Source organism: Anomaloglossus baeobatrachus, chromosome 11 (genome assembly GCF_048569485.1).
Source record: "Anomaloglossus baeobatrachus isolate aAnoBae1 chromosome 11, aAnoBae1.hap1, whole genome shotgun sequence".
NCBI lineage: Eukaryota > Metazoa > Chordata > Amphibia > Anura > Aromobatidae > Anomaloglossus > Anomaloglossus baeobatrachus.
In genome coordinates this window covers 169,604,838-169,619,595 of record NC_134363.1, presented here as the reverse complement: position 1 = coordinate 169,619,595, position 14,758 = coordinate 169,604,838, and the positions used below count along the sequence as shown (strand labels likewise).

Here is a 14,758-nt window from a genome sequence, read left to right as displayed (position 1 = left end):
GCTAGGCAGCATATAGTGTGAGAATGAGGGGGGTCATGGGGGCTTCTGCGCAGGTTTTTGTGGACAACATAGTTGGCGTGCCGTCATATGAGCGAGCCTGGAAGACGGCAGAACTAGCAGCTGGGGAAAATGAGATTGTGGGCAATAGACGGAGAAGCAGGTCCTCATTGTGCCAATAAATGGAAAATAATCGAAGGATGAGCATAAAATAAAACAGCAGCAGTGTGATGAGTGTCTCGCCTTCTTCTGCTGCAGATGCGGTGATGTCAGTCGGCGCCTTCATTCTTAAAGCAAACGAGCTTCTACAGTAAGTGCCGAGTATTGTACTGATGATATCGCATTGTATGTATGACACCATCTATGTACTATCCTGTATTATGAATATACTATCGGCGCCCAGTGATGCTTATCTTCTATTTTCATGCAGAGTTATAGACAGTGGTATGAAAAATTTCAAGGCCTTCTTCCGATGGCTCTATGTAGGTAAGAAGATTAATCGGTTCTTAGAGATGATATAGCGGTGGATAACGACGAATTCCCACCACGGCATGGCGGACGTATTGTCTGATCTGTAATATGGTCACAGTATTCTGATCCGCACTAACTGCCTCATACATTATATAGAGAAAAGTATGTGCCCCCTCCACTTTACAGCTCCAGGAGATATTATGACCTTCTACTCGACATCCATACACCTTAGCAATACCTAAGATAGAAATAATATGGACCTATACTCTGCTGTAAATAAGTAAAAAGCAATAGATACATCCATAGACATTAATTTGGAGTCAGTCTGCTCTTCTGGGAAGGATTTCTACAAAGTTCTGTAAGTGTCTGGGAACTTTTGCCCCTTTATCCAAAACTTCATTTGTGAGATCAGACCCTGATGTTGGGAGGAGGCCGGGATCACAGTCTCCATTATTGGTTACTGGATGGGGCTGAGGTCCGGGTCTGTGCAGTCGTCATCTTTTCCCCTAAATGTCTGTATGGAGCTTGTGCACTGGCACAGTCATCGGGAACAGAAAAGGGCCTTCTCCAAACTGTCCACACAAAGCTGAAGCTACAACTGTCCACAATGTCTTGTGCTGAAGCATTAAGATTTCCCTTCACTGGAGCTAAGGGTCCAAGGTTGACCCCTGATAACAGTCCGGAGCATCATCCTCCTCCACCACCTGTACAGCGGGCACAATGCAGTCAGGGGGTAACGTTCTCCATCACCAAACCCAGACTCCTCCATCAGACACAGATAGAGCAGTGTGATCCGTCACTGCACAGAACATGTCTCCTCCAGAGTCCAGTGGTGGTGACTTTACACCGCTATATCTGACACTCGGCATTGTACTTGGTGATGTATGGCTTGGCATTGTGCTTGGTGATGTACGGCTCGGCATTGGGCTTGGTGATGTACGGCTCGGCATTGTGCTTGGTGATGTACGGCTCGGCATTGTGCTTGGCGATGTACGGCTCGGCATTGTGCTTGGTGATGTCCGGCTCAGCATTGTGCTTGGTGATGTACGGCTCGGCATTGTGCTTGGTGATGTACGGCTCGGCATTGTGCTTGGTGATGTATGGCTCAGCATTGTGCTTGGTGATGTATGGCTCGGCATTGTGCTTGGTGATGTACGGCTCGGCATTGTACTTGGTGATGTACGGCTCAGCATTGTGCTTGGTGATGTACGGCTCAGCATTGTGCTTGGTGATGTACGGCTCGGCATTGTGCTTGGTGATGTACGGCTCAGCATTGTGCTTGGTGATGTACGGCTCAGCATTGTGCTTGGTGATGTACGGCTCGGCATTGTGCTTGGTGATGTGCGGCTCAGCATTGTGCTTGGTGATGTCCGGCTCGGCATTGTACTTGGTGATGTCCGGCTCAGCATTGTACTTGGTGATGTCCGGCTCAGCATTGTGCTTGGTGATGTACGGCTCGGCATTGTGCTTGGTGATGTATGGCTCAGCATTGTGCTTGGTGATGTATGGCTCAGCATTGTGCTTGGTGATGTACGGCTTGGCATTGTACTTGGTGATGTACGGCTCAGCATTGTGCTTGGTGATGTACGGCTCGGCATTGTGCTTGGTGATGTATGGCTCAGCATTGTGCTTGGTGATGTATGGCTCAGCATTGTGCTTGGTGATGTCCGGCTCGGCATTGTGCTTGGTGATGTCCGGCTCGGCATTGTGCTTGGTGATGTACGGCTCGGCATTGTACTTGGTGATGTACGGCTCGGCATTGTTCTTGGTGATGTCCGGTTTGACATTTAAGTAACGCTCTGTGACAATGTCTCTTTGCAGCCATGTTGCGGATGTCAGAAGACCACGTCCTTCCTGAGCTGAATAAGGTAACCTATCACCGGTAATCTCTGAGTATAACGGCTGCGGTGCGGAGTCTCCATATTTTCTTATTTGTTTCTTGTGCAGATGACACAGAAAGACATCACATTTGTGGCCGATTTCCTTACAGAGCACTTCAATGAGGTGCGTCCCTGTGAGGATTATGTGGCTGTTCACACATCACATACTGTATTCTCTATGGTTACTCCGGCTGTATATTGCATTATAGGCACCCGAACTCTATAACCAGAAAGGCAAATACTTCAACGTAGAGCGCGTTGGGCAGGTACGACCTTCACCGGTAACTCACTTGGAAAACTTTGCAAACTCTCATCAAGACTTCTTATTCTTGTGCATGCCTCCAAAAACAAAGAGGCCATTGCCCGAGGGAGGGATGCAGCCCCATTAGTGGGGATCACAGTCCCCCGTGTCCCCCTGTATTATCCCCGTGGCACAACGTAGGATGTGTAAGAGTGAAACCGTTCTTTCTGAAACTTCTCGTAGTACTTAAAAGATGAAGACGACACCTTGATGTCACCGCCCAGCACGGAAGGAAACCAGTGGTTTAATTTCCTCCAGGACAGCGCACCTTTGAAAGGTACCGTATGTTTCATTTTATAAGACGCACCCCAAATTTGGAGGGAAAAAAAGGTTAAAAAAAAATATGGGGTCCGTCTTATAATCCGGTGCTGTCTTACTAAGCGGAAGGTGGCAGGGGCGGTGCTGTCCCGGATGCTCGCTGCGGGCGCTGTGAGGCAGGAGGAGCATCCAAAAACTGTAGGCAGTGCGGGCTTCAAAAAAAATGGCATCCGAAGTCGGCGCGTGCGCAGGTTGCGCTATTGGCTCAATGACCAGCCGAGATCTCATCTGTGCACGCGCCCCCTCAGAGCGGCATTTTCCTTAAGTCTGCCACTGGGAGATCAATGGGCCGGAAGCGGCGCATGCACAGAGCTCAATCTGCGCGCGTACCGACTCCAGGCGCCATTTTTTTAAGCCCACACCGACAACATTTTCTGGATGGCTCCTGCCCCACCGCCCGCAGCGATCACAGCCCACAGCACCGCCTGCAGCATTGCACCCGCCTCCTGTGACCATTCTCGGATTATAAGATGCACCCCTCATTTCTTCGGCGCTCCATTGGGAGACCCAGACGATTGGGGTGTATAGCACTGCCTCCGGAGGCCACACAAAGCAATTACACTAAAAAGTGTAAGGCCCCTCCCCTTCTGGCTATACACCCCCAGTGGGATCACTGGCTCACCAGTTTTCTGCTTTGTGCGAAGGAGGTCAGACATCCATGCATAAGCTCCACTGTTCAGTCAGCAGTAGCTGCTGACTATATCGGATGGAAGAAAAGAGGGCCCATACTAGGGCCCCCAGCATGCTCCCTTCTCACCCCACTTGCGGTTTGTAAGGTTGAGGTACCTATTGCTGGTACGGAGGCTGGAGCCCACATGCTGTTTTCCTTCCCCATCCCCCTGAGGGGCTCTGAGGAAGTGGGATCTTTCCGGCCACCAAGCCCTGAGGCCGGGCTCCATCCACAGACCCATAGAACCTGCTGGATGTGGAGCGGGAGTGCCGTTCAGGGACAAGGCCCTGCAACTTTCAGGTACTCTGTGTCCCCGTATGGCAGGCCACGCACACTCCAGGCTTGCTGGGTGTGCTAGTGCGCCGGGGACTGTAGCGCTGTGCGCTGGGCTTATAGTCCCTGCAGATTACTGGGGGACTTTACGTGTGGGGACCGCCGCGCCGACCGCCCCTGGAGCAGCGGCGCAGCTGCGACTTGTAGTGCGCCGGGGACGCGCCGACCGCGCTTTTACGGCGGCGGCGCTTCTAACTTTAGTCCCCGGCTTTTGCGGCCTAGCGCCGCTTCGTTCCCGCCCCCACCCTGTCACTCAGGGACAGGGAGAGACGCTGTTCTATAGCAGCGCCGAGGGCTGGAGCCTTATTTGTATTCTCCAGCCCCCTTTACTAGACACAGTGGGCGCCGGGTTCCCGCTCTTGTCTCGGGCACGCCCTCGGCCCGCCCCTCTCCTCTGGACGCCGGCAGCCATTCCGGCACGCAGAGCGGGAAAACGGAGACACTGAGCTACCAGCACAGGATTCCGGCGCCACACACCCGCTTTTCTGCGGGCGGTAAGCGGCAACTAAAGTGCTGACCCACTAATGCCGAAGTGTCCTGTTGTACTTTTGTACGGTCGCTATTCAGGATGCAGACCTAGAAACAGCAGCAAAAGATCAGGGGTGCTAAAGCACAGACTCTATATGCTGCTTGTCTTGCATGTGCTGCAGTGTCATGTGTCCTTTATGCTTGTATGCTTTACATTGCACTGTAAGGGCTATTCTTGGCTGTCTACCCGCCTAGATGGCTAGACAGCGGCAGCAAACAGCAATGGTGCTAAGGCACAAGTTTTTAATGCTGCTTGGATTGCATGTACTGCAGAGTTTATTTTCATGCTTGTACATTCACTGCATGTCGCTATTCTTGGCTAATGCTCCTTGATGACTAGACAACAGCAGCAGAAAAGCAAGGGTGCTAAGGCACAAGCTTTCAATGCTGCTTGGATTGCATGTGCTGCAGTGGTTATTTCTTTTTCGCTCCTAATTGGGAGACCCAGACAATTGGTGTATAGCTATTGCCTCCGGAGGCCACACAAAGTATTACACTTAAAAGTGTAAGGCCCCTCCCCTTCTGGCTATACACCCCCAGTGGGATCACTGGCTCACCAGTTTTGTGCTTTGTGCGAAGGAGGCAACACATCCACGCATAGCTCCACTGTTTAGTCAGCAGCAGCTGCTGACTATGTCGGATGGAAGAAAAGAGGGCCCATACAGGGCTCCCAGCATGCTCCCTTCTCACCCCACTTCATGTCGGAGGTGTTTGTTAAGGTTGAGGTACCCATTGCGGGTACGGAGGCTGGAGCCCACATGCTGCTTCCTTCCCCATCCCTTTTTACAGGGCTCTGGGTGAAGTGGGATTCTATCGGTCTCCAGGCACTGAGACCGTGCTCCATCCACAGCCCCTGGTATCTGCTGGACATGGAGCGGAGTATCTTCAGGGACATGGCCCTGCTACATGGAGGTACTCTGTGTCCCTGTGGGGACCGCGCAGACACACGGCAGCACTGCTGGGTGTGTTAGTGCGCCAGGGACAGCGGCGCTGTCCGCACTAGTGCCATCGCACACCACAGCGTTGCTGGGTGTGTTAGTGTATTGGGTGACTACTGCGCTAACCGCCGCTGCCATTTTTATTTAAGGCGCCGCTGGGATTTGTGGTGCGCCGGGGACTTCCGCGCCGGCCAGCACTGATATGCCGGCCGCGCTTATTAACTCGAGTCCCCGGCTTCTGGGCCTAGTCTCCCTTCGTTACCGCCCACAGGCCTGACAGTCAGGGTAGGGGCGTGACGCTGCATAGCACAGCAGCGCTGAGAGCTGGAGTATGTTTTGCATACTCCACCCCTCTCACTGTGTGCACTGTGAAACCGGATTCCCGCACTTTCTCAGGCACGCCCACGGCTTCCTTCTCTACAAGGACGCCGGCAGCCATTAGTGTCAGTTTCTGTACGATACAGAGACAAGTGTGGAAGACCCTGGCATTCTGTTAGTCACACAATCGCTGCAACAGGCGTTAAGCAGCACCTGTGGTGCTAACCCCACTAGTGCAGAAGTGCACTTATAGATATGCTTGTACTATATACATTGCACTGTTTGGTCGCACGTTGTATATACCCTCCTGGATTGTGCGGAGGAGTTATCAGCATATTCTCTGTGTAAAACAAAGGTGCAGAACCACATGTTTTTCTATGCAGCCGGTACAGCATGTACGGCTATACGGCCGGCAGGTTACATAGACCCCCATTATATCCAACTCAGCCGGAGTCTCTGCTAATGGCCAGAGGATGAGGACGGTGTCTGCAGTATTTACTGACAGATTTTCTGAGACTATGGCTATGATACTAGAAGCCTAGCAGTCCGGACATGTCTCTCACAACATGGGCACTGTTGAATCATTGATCCATGGCCCCCCTCAGTGTGAACAACTAACAGCTCCGGGAATGTCACACGCATCCCAGAGTCACGGCTCTGCACAGACGTCAGTCCCAGACAGCCTAAGCGGGCTCACTATGAGCGGCCCTCGGTTTCATCAGGGTCCTAGCAGAAGGACTCTCTGTGTAATGAGGCGGAAGTAGCGGCTCAGGATTCTGATCCTGAGACCGCTCTCAATCTGGATACACCTAATGGTGACGCCATAGTGAATAATCTTATAGCGTCCATCAATAGAATGTTGGTTATTTCTCACCCAGCTCCTCCAGTGGAGGAGTCAGCTTCACGTATTTTTCTGGACCACTCTGCCTTCAGAGAGGCAGTCCAGGAACACCACACTTATCCAGATATGCGCTTCTCCAAACGGCTTAGGATACACGTTATCCCTGCCCCCTGACGTGGTCAAGGACTGGACCCAGTGTCCCAAGCGGCATCCTCCAATCTCCAGGCTTGTAGCTAGATCCATAGTTGCAGTGGGAGATGGAGCTGCACTTAAAGATGCCACTGACAGACAGATGGATCTCTGGTCTAAATCCATCTATGAGACTGTCGGCGCACCGTTGGCTCCAGCATTCTCACCCTTGGGGCACTCCAAGCTATTTCAGCTTGTCTTACACAGATTGACACGGTTACACGTACATCTGTGCCGCAGGTGGCATCCTTAACCTCTCAAATGTCTGCATTTGTTTCTTACGCGATTCAGGTTGCCCTAGACTCTGCGAACCGTACGGCAGTAGCCTCCGCTGCTCCGTGTTTTTAAGCAGAGCCTGGTCTGCTCGTTAAGTGAATGGAAGGCAGATTCTGCTTCCAAAAAAGGTTGCTTAACCAGTTGCCTTTTTCTGCTGACCGACTGTTTGGTGAGCGTTTGGATGTAACCATTAAACAGTCCAGGGGTAAGGATTCATCCTTTCCTCAGCCCGGACACAACAAACCCCAACAGAGCAGGAGGCAGTCGTGGTTTCGGTCTTTTCGAGGCTCGGGCAGGTCCCATTTTTCCTCGTCCAATGTGGACTCAAAAGGATCAGAGGAGCTCAGATTCTTGGCGGGCTCAGTCACGCCCAAAAAAGAGACAGTCTGAAAACCCGCTTCCAAGGCGGCTTCCTCATGACTTGCGGCCTCCTCTCTCCGCATCCTCGGTCGGTAGCAGGCTCACCCGCCTTGGCGATATTTAGCTGCCATAGGTCAATGACCGTTGGGTGTGAGACATTCTGTCTCACGGGTACAGGATAGAGCTCACTTCTCGTCCTCCAACTCGATTCTTCAGAACTTCTCCACCTCCCGGCCGAGCCGCTGCTCTTCTGCAAACAGGGTGCACTCTATAGGCAGAAAGAGTGATGACCCCCGTTCCTCTTCAGGAACAAGGTCACGGTTTTTACCCCAAATTATTTGCGGTGCCTATAAGAACGGGCCGTTCCGTCCCGTTCTGGATCTAAAACTGCTCAGCAAGCTCGTGGACACCAGGCGGTTCCGGATGGAATCCCTCCGCCATGTCATCGCCTCAATGTCCCAAGGAGATTTCCTAGCATCATTAGGCATCAAGGATGCTTATCCACACGTGCCGATTGATCCAGAGCACTAGCGTTTCTACGCTTCGTTATAGGAGACGAACACCTTCTGTTCGTAGCTCTACCTTCCGGCTAGCGACAGTCCCACTGGTCTTCGCCAAGGTCAGGGCAGCAGTAGTCACAGTCCTGCACTCTCAGGGTCACTCTGTGATCCCATATTTAGACGATCTACTTGTCAAGGCACTCTCTTAGGAAACATGCCGACACTGCCCGAACGTTGCGCTGGAGACTCTCTAGAGTTTTGGGTGGATCATCAACTTTTTGAAGTCAGATCCGACCCCGACCCTATCGCTAACATATCTAGGCATGGAGTTTCATACTCTCTCAGCGATAGTGAAGCTTCCGCTAGACAAACAGCATTCACTACGGGCTGCAATCTCTTCTTTAAGAACCAGTCGCACACATTGAGACGCCTCATGCACTTCCTACGTAAGATGGTAGCAATGGAGGCAGTTCTTTTCGCGCAGTTTCATCTGCGTCCACTACAATGTGACATTCTCCGCCAATGGGACGGGGAGTCGACCTCCCTCAACAGAGTCGTCTTTCTTTCTCAGGCGGCCAAGGAATCTCTACGGTGGTGGCTTCTTCCCACCTCATGGTCAAAAAGAAGGTCCTTCCTATCCCCATCCTGGGCGATAGTTACGACAGACGCGAGTCTATCAGGGTGGGGAGCAGTTTTTCTCCACCACAGCGCTCAGGGTACGTGGACTCAGCAAGAGTCCACCCTTCAGATCAATGTTCTTGAACACAGAGCAGTGTATCTTGCCCTACAAACCTTCCAACAGCAGCTGGACAGCAAGCAAATCCGACTTCAGTCGGACAACTCCACAGCGGTGGCATACATCAACCACCAAGGAAGAACGCGCAACCGGCAAGCCTTCCAGGAAGTCCGGCAGGTTCTGATGTGGGTGGAAGACACGGCATCCACCATATCCACAGTTCACATCCCAGGCGTGGAAAACTAGGAAGCTGACTTCCTAAGTCGCCGGGGTGTGGCCGAAAGGGTATGGTCTCTTCACCCGGACGGGTTTCGGGAGATCTGGCGCCGCTGACAGAGGCTGGACGTCGATCTAATGGCGTCACGGCACAACAACAATGTGCCAGCTTCATGGCACGGTTTCACAATCATCGAGCTCTGGCGGCAGACGCCTTAGTTCAGCATTGGTCGCAGTTCCAGCTACCTTATGTGCCACCTCTGGCATTGTTGCCCAGAGTGCTGCGCTAGATCAGGACCGACTGCGGCCGCGCCATCCTCGTCGCTACAGATTGGCCGAGGATGTTGTGGTTCCCGGTTCTGTGGTGCCTCACGGTAGGCTAACCGGGGGCACTACCAGACCAATCAGACTGGCTGTCTCAAGGGCCATTCTTCCATTTGAATTCTACGGCCCTCAACCTGATGGTGTGGCATTGAGTCCTGGAACCTAGTGTCGTCAGGATTACCTCAGGACGTGGTTGCCACCATGAGACAGGCTAGCATACCAACGTCCGCCAAGATTGACCACAGGACGTGGAAGATATTCTTATCTCGGTGCTCGGCGCAGGGTGTTTCTCCCTGGCCGGTTGCATCGTCTATGTTTCCTTCCTTCCTGCAATCTAGGTTGGAAAAAGGGTTGTCGCTCAGTTCCCTTTAGGGACAAGTCTCAGCGCTATCTGTATTTTTTCAGAAACGACTTCCTCAGGTACGCACGTTCCTACGGGGAGTTTGTCGTCTCAGCACTCCGTACAAGCGGCCGTTAGAGCCCTGGGATCTGAACAAGGTTCTAATTGCTCTCCAGATGCCGCCTTTCGAGCCTTTGAAAGAGGTCTCCCTTCCCGCTTTTCTTGGGAAGTGGCCTTCTAGTAACGGTCTCGTCTCTTAGGAGAGTTTCCGAGCTAGCAACGCTCTCATACAAATCTCCCTTCCTGGTCCTTCACCAGGACAGGGTAGTTCTGCGTCCGATTCCGGAATTTCTCCCTAAGGTGGTATCCCACTTTCATATCAATCAGGATATCACCTCACCTTCTTTGTGTCCTCGTCCAGTCCATCAATTTCAGAAGGATTTGCATCTGTTGGTTCTGGTGAGAGCACTCAGGTTCTACTTCCCGCATGGCGCTCCTGCGCCACCCGGATGCACTCTTTGTCCTTGTCGCTGGTCGGCGTACACAGTCGCAAGCTTCTGAATCCACCCTGGCTCGGGGGATCGAGGAACCAATTCTTGAAACCTACAGTTCTACTGGGCTTCTGGTTCTCTCAAGGCTGAAGGCCCATTCTACCAGAGCCGTGGGTGCATCCTGGGCATTACGGCACCAGGCTACGGCTCAGCAGGTGTGTCAGGCACCTACCTGATTGAGTCTGCATACTTTTACCAAGCATTTTCAGGTGCATACCTACGCTTCGGCAGACGCCAGCCTAGGTAGATAAGTCCTTCAGGCGGCGATTGCCCACCTGTAGGAAAGGGCTGTTTGACGGCCCTATCACGAGGTATTCTTTTACCCACCCAGGGACTGCTTTTGGACGTCCCAATTGTCTGGGTCTCCCAATTAGGAGCGAAAAAGAAGAAGGGAATTTTGTTTACTTACCGTAAATTCCTTTTCTTCTAGCTCCAATTGGGAGACCCAGCACCCGCCCTGTTTTCTCGGGGTTTTTCTGTTTTTTTCGGGTACACATGTTGTTCATGTGGTATGGTTCAGTTCTCCGATGTTTCCTCGGATTGAATTGGTCTTTAAACCAGTTATTGGCTTTCCTCCTTCTTGCTTTGGCACTAAAACTGGTGAGCCAGTGATCCCACTGGGGGTGTATAGCCAGAAGGGGAGGGGCCTTACACTTTTAAGTGTAATACTTTGTGTGGCCTCCGGAGGCAATAGCTATACACCAATTGTCTGGGTCTCCCAATTGGAGCTAGAAGAAAAGGAATTTACGGTAAGTAAACAAAATTCCCTTCTTTCATGCTTGTATGCTATACATTCACTGTATGTCGCTTTTCCTGGCTAATGCTCCTGAATAACTAGACAACGGCAGCAGAAAAGCAAAGGTGCCAAGGCACAGGCTTTCTATGCTCCTTGTACTGCATGTGCTGAAGTGTTTATTGTACTTCATGCTTGTATGCTATACATTGCACTGTACGGTCGCTATTCTTGGCTAATGCTCCTAGATGGCTAGACAGCAACAGCAAAAAAAAAAAAAAAAAGCATGGGTGCCAAGGCACAGGCTTTCTATGCTGCTTGTACTGCATGCGACTGTTCCAGGACCCCCAGTGTGTGCAATTACTCAACGGGGTCTCTGCTACAGGTGGCCAAAAGAACCACCTGTGATCCCTGTCCAGGGACAGGGACGGAGTTGCAGTTTCCGCTGATATATTGTCTGTGGCTATGACTAACATCTTACAGACTTTGCAGTCCAGACAGACCTTGGGCAATGTTGATTCAATGCCCCTGGCCACCCTGATTTCGAAACAAATCATGGCTCCAGGAGGGTCCCATGCATCCCAGGGTGCAGGCTCTGACACGGACGACAGTCCCAGACGGCCTAAGCGAGCTCCCTAAGAACGGCCCTCGACTTCATCACAGTACTCTCTGTATGATGAGGCAGACGTAGCTGTTCAGGACTCTGATCCTGAGACCGCTCTCAATCCGGATACACCGGATGGTGACGCTATAGTGAATAATCTTATAGCGTCCATCAATGGAAGGTTGGGTATTTCTCCCTCAACTCCTCCAGTGGAGGGGTCAGCTTCACAGCAGAAGAAATCCCTATTTCGGTATCTCAAGCGTATATTGAGTACTTTTCTGGTCACTCTGACTCCAGAGAAGCAGTCCAGAAACACCACGCTTATCCCGATAAGCGTTTCCCCAACCGTATTGAAGATACGCGTTGTCTCTTCCCCCCTGACGTGCTCAAGCGCTCCAAGGGTGGATCCCCCAATCTCCAGGCTTGCGGCTAGATCTATAGTTGCAGTGGAAGATGGGACTTCACTTAAAGATGCCATTGACAGACAGATAGCCCTATCGGCGGGTCGGTTGCCCCGGCATTCGCAGCCATAGAGGCACTCCAAGCTATTTCAGCTAGTATTGCGCAGAGGGACGCGGTCACATGTACATCTTGGCCGCAGTAGCGTCCTTCACCTCGCAATGTCGGCATTGCGACTCAAGCTGTTTATGCTGTCCTGGACTCTACGAGCCGTACGTCAGTGGCGTCCGCCAACTCCGTGTTGTTACGCTCCTAGTGTTAAGGGATTGGAGCAGATGCTGCTTCCACAAAAGTGCTTAACCAGATTGCCTTTATCTGGTGACAGACTGTTTCGTGAGCGGTTGGATTAAATCATTCAACTGTCCAAGGGTACGGATTCTTCCTTACCCCAGCTATCAAACAAGACCCATCAGGAGAAGGGACAGTCGAGGTTTCGGTCCTTCCCAGGCTCGGGCACGTCCCAATTGCCCTCGTCCAACAGGACTCAAAAGGCTCAGAGGGGCGCAGGTTCCTGGCGGGCTCAATCACGCCCGGAGAAGGCAGCCGGAGGAACCGCTACCAAGGCGGTTTCCTCATGACTTTCAGCCCTCTCTCTCCGCGTCCGCGGTCGGTGGCAGACTCCCCCGCTTTAGCGACATTTAACTGCCACAGGTCAATGGCCGGTGGGTGAGAGACAGTTTGTCGCAAAAACTTCCTCACCGGCCGAGCCGAGGCTCTTCTGTAGGCAGTAGGAGTCGTAATCCCGGTTCCTCCTCAGGAACAAGAGACACTTTTTACTCCGATCTGGTCGGGGTGACAAAATAGGACGACTCCTTCCGTTCCGTTCTGGACCTTAAACTGCTCAACAAGCACGTGAAAACCAGGCGGTTCCGGATGGAATCCCTCCGCTCCGTCATTGCCTCAATGTCTCAAGGAGATTTCCTAGCATCAATAGACATCAGGATGCTTATCTCCACGTGCCGATTGCTCCAGAGCACCGGCGTTTGCTACGATTCGTTATTGAAGACGAGCATCTTCGGTTCGTAGCCCTACCCTTCGGTCTGGCGACAGCCCCACGGGTTTTCACCAAGTTCATGGCAGCAGTGGGTCCACTCCCGCACTCTCAGGGTCACCCTGTGATCCCTTACTTAGACCATCTACTTGTCAAGGCACTCTTTTAAGAGGCATGCCAACACAGCCTGAACATGGCGCTGGAGACTTCCCAGAGTTTTCGGGTGGGTCCTCAACTTTTCAAAGTTAAACCCAATCGCTGGCATATCTTAGCTTGGGGTTTCACACTCTCTCAGCGATGGTGAAGCTTCCACTGGACAAACAGCGGTCACTACAGACGGGGGTGCAGTCTCTCCTTCAAGGAGACACCTCATCCAGAGGCAGTCCCTTTCACGCAGTTTCATCTGCGTCCACTTCAATAGAACATTCTTCGCTAATGGGAGGGGAAGTCGATGTCCCTACACAGGAACGTCCCCCTTTCTCAGACGATCAAGGACTCTCTTCAGAGGAGTCCACTCTTCAGATCAATTGTCTGGAGCTCTGGGCAGTGCATATGGCCCTGCAAGACTTCCTGCAGTGGCTGGAAGGCAAACAGATCCGAATTCAGTCGGACAATCCACAGCGGTGGCATACATCAACCACCAAGGCGGACTACGCAGTCGGCGAGCCTCCCAGGAAGTCCGCCGGATTCTGCTAGGGGTGGAAGACAGAGCATACACCATATCCGCAGTTCACATCCCGGGCGTAGAAAACTGGGAAGCAGACATCCTCAGTCACCAGGGCGTGGACGCAGGAGAATGGTCTCTGCACCCGGACGGGTTTCACGAATCGGCACAACAGCAAGGTCCCGGTTTTCATGACGATCAAAGAGCTCTGGCGACAGGCATCCCACGGTCGGTCAACCGTGGGCACTACCAGACCGGCCAGACTTACTGTCCCAAGGGCCGTTTCTCCATCTGAACTCTACGGCCCTGAACCTACTGTGTGGCCATTGCGTCCTAGATCCTAGTGTCCTCAGGATTATCCCACGGGGTCGTTGCCACCATGAGACAGGCTATGAAGCCCACGTCTGCTAAGATCTACCACGGAAGTGGAAGATTTTCTTTTACTGGTGCTCTGTACAAGGAGTGTCCCCCTGGCCATTGGCATTGCCTACTTTTCTTTCCTTCCTGCAATCTGGGTTGGAAAAGGGCTTGTCGCTCGGCTCCCTTAAAGGGCAAGTCTCGGCGCTATTGGTGTTTTTTTCAGAAGCGTCTAGCACGACGTCCGCAGGTACGCACGTTCCTGCAGGGGGTTTGGTCATATCGTCCCCCCGTACGAGCGGCCGTTAGATCCATGGGATCTGAACAGGGTACTAGTTGCTCTCCAGAAGCCGCCTTTCGAGTCTCTGACGGATGTTTCACTCTCTCGACTATCACGGACAGTGGCCTTTCTGGTAGCGATCACGTCTCTTCGGAGAGTGTCTGAGCTAGCAGCGCTGTCATCCAAGGCTCCCTTCCTGGTGGTCCACCAGGACAAGGTAGTGCTGCGCCCCATTCAGGAGTTTCTCCCTGAGGTAGTATCCTCGTTTCATATTAATCAGGATATCTCCTTACCTTTTTTTTTGTCCTCATCCGGTTCACCGGTATGAAAAGGATTTACATTTGTTAGATCTGGTGAGAGCACTCAGAATCTACATTTCCCGCACGGCGCCCCTGCGCCGCTCTGATGCGCTCTTTGTCCTTGTCGCTGGCCAGCGCAAGGGGTCGCAGGCTTCCAAAGCCACCCTGGCTCGATGGATCAAAGAACCAATTCTTGAAGCCTACCGTTCTGCTGGGCTTCCGGTTCCATCAGGGCTGAAGGCCCATTCTACCAGAGCCGTGGGTGCGTCCTGGGCATTACGACA

General features: G+C 52.4%; 1 protein-coding gene across 1 annotated transcript in view; it reads left to right on the top strand.

Annotated features, from left to right (window-relative positions):
• The window catches only part of ANAPC4 (anaphase promoting complex subunit 4), a 170,535-nt gene that overhangs the window by 129,878 nt on the left and 25,899 nt on the right, over positions 1–14,758 (top strand). Inside the window, exons 16-21 of the mRNA XM_075329394.1 lie at positions 256–307; positions 428–483; positions 2,290–2,336; positions 2,416–2,472; positions 2,558–2,614; positions 2,833–2,926. Of these exons, the coding sequence (XP_075185509.1) occupies positions 256–307; positions 428–483; positions 2,290–2,336; positions 2,416–2,472; positions 2,558–2,614; positions 2,833–2,926 (363 nt within the window). The remainder of the gene's footprint in view (positions 1–255; positions 308–427; positions 484–2,289; positions 2,337–2,415; positions 2,473–2,557; positions 2,615–2,832; positions 2,927–14,758) is intronic.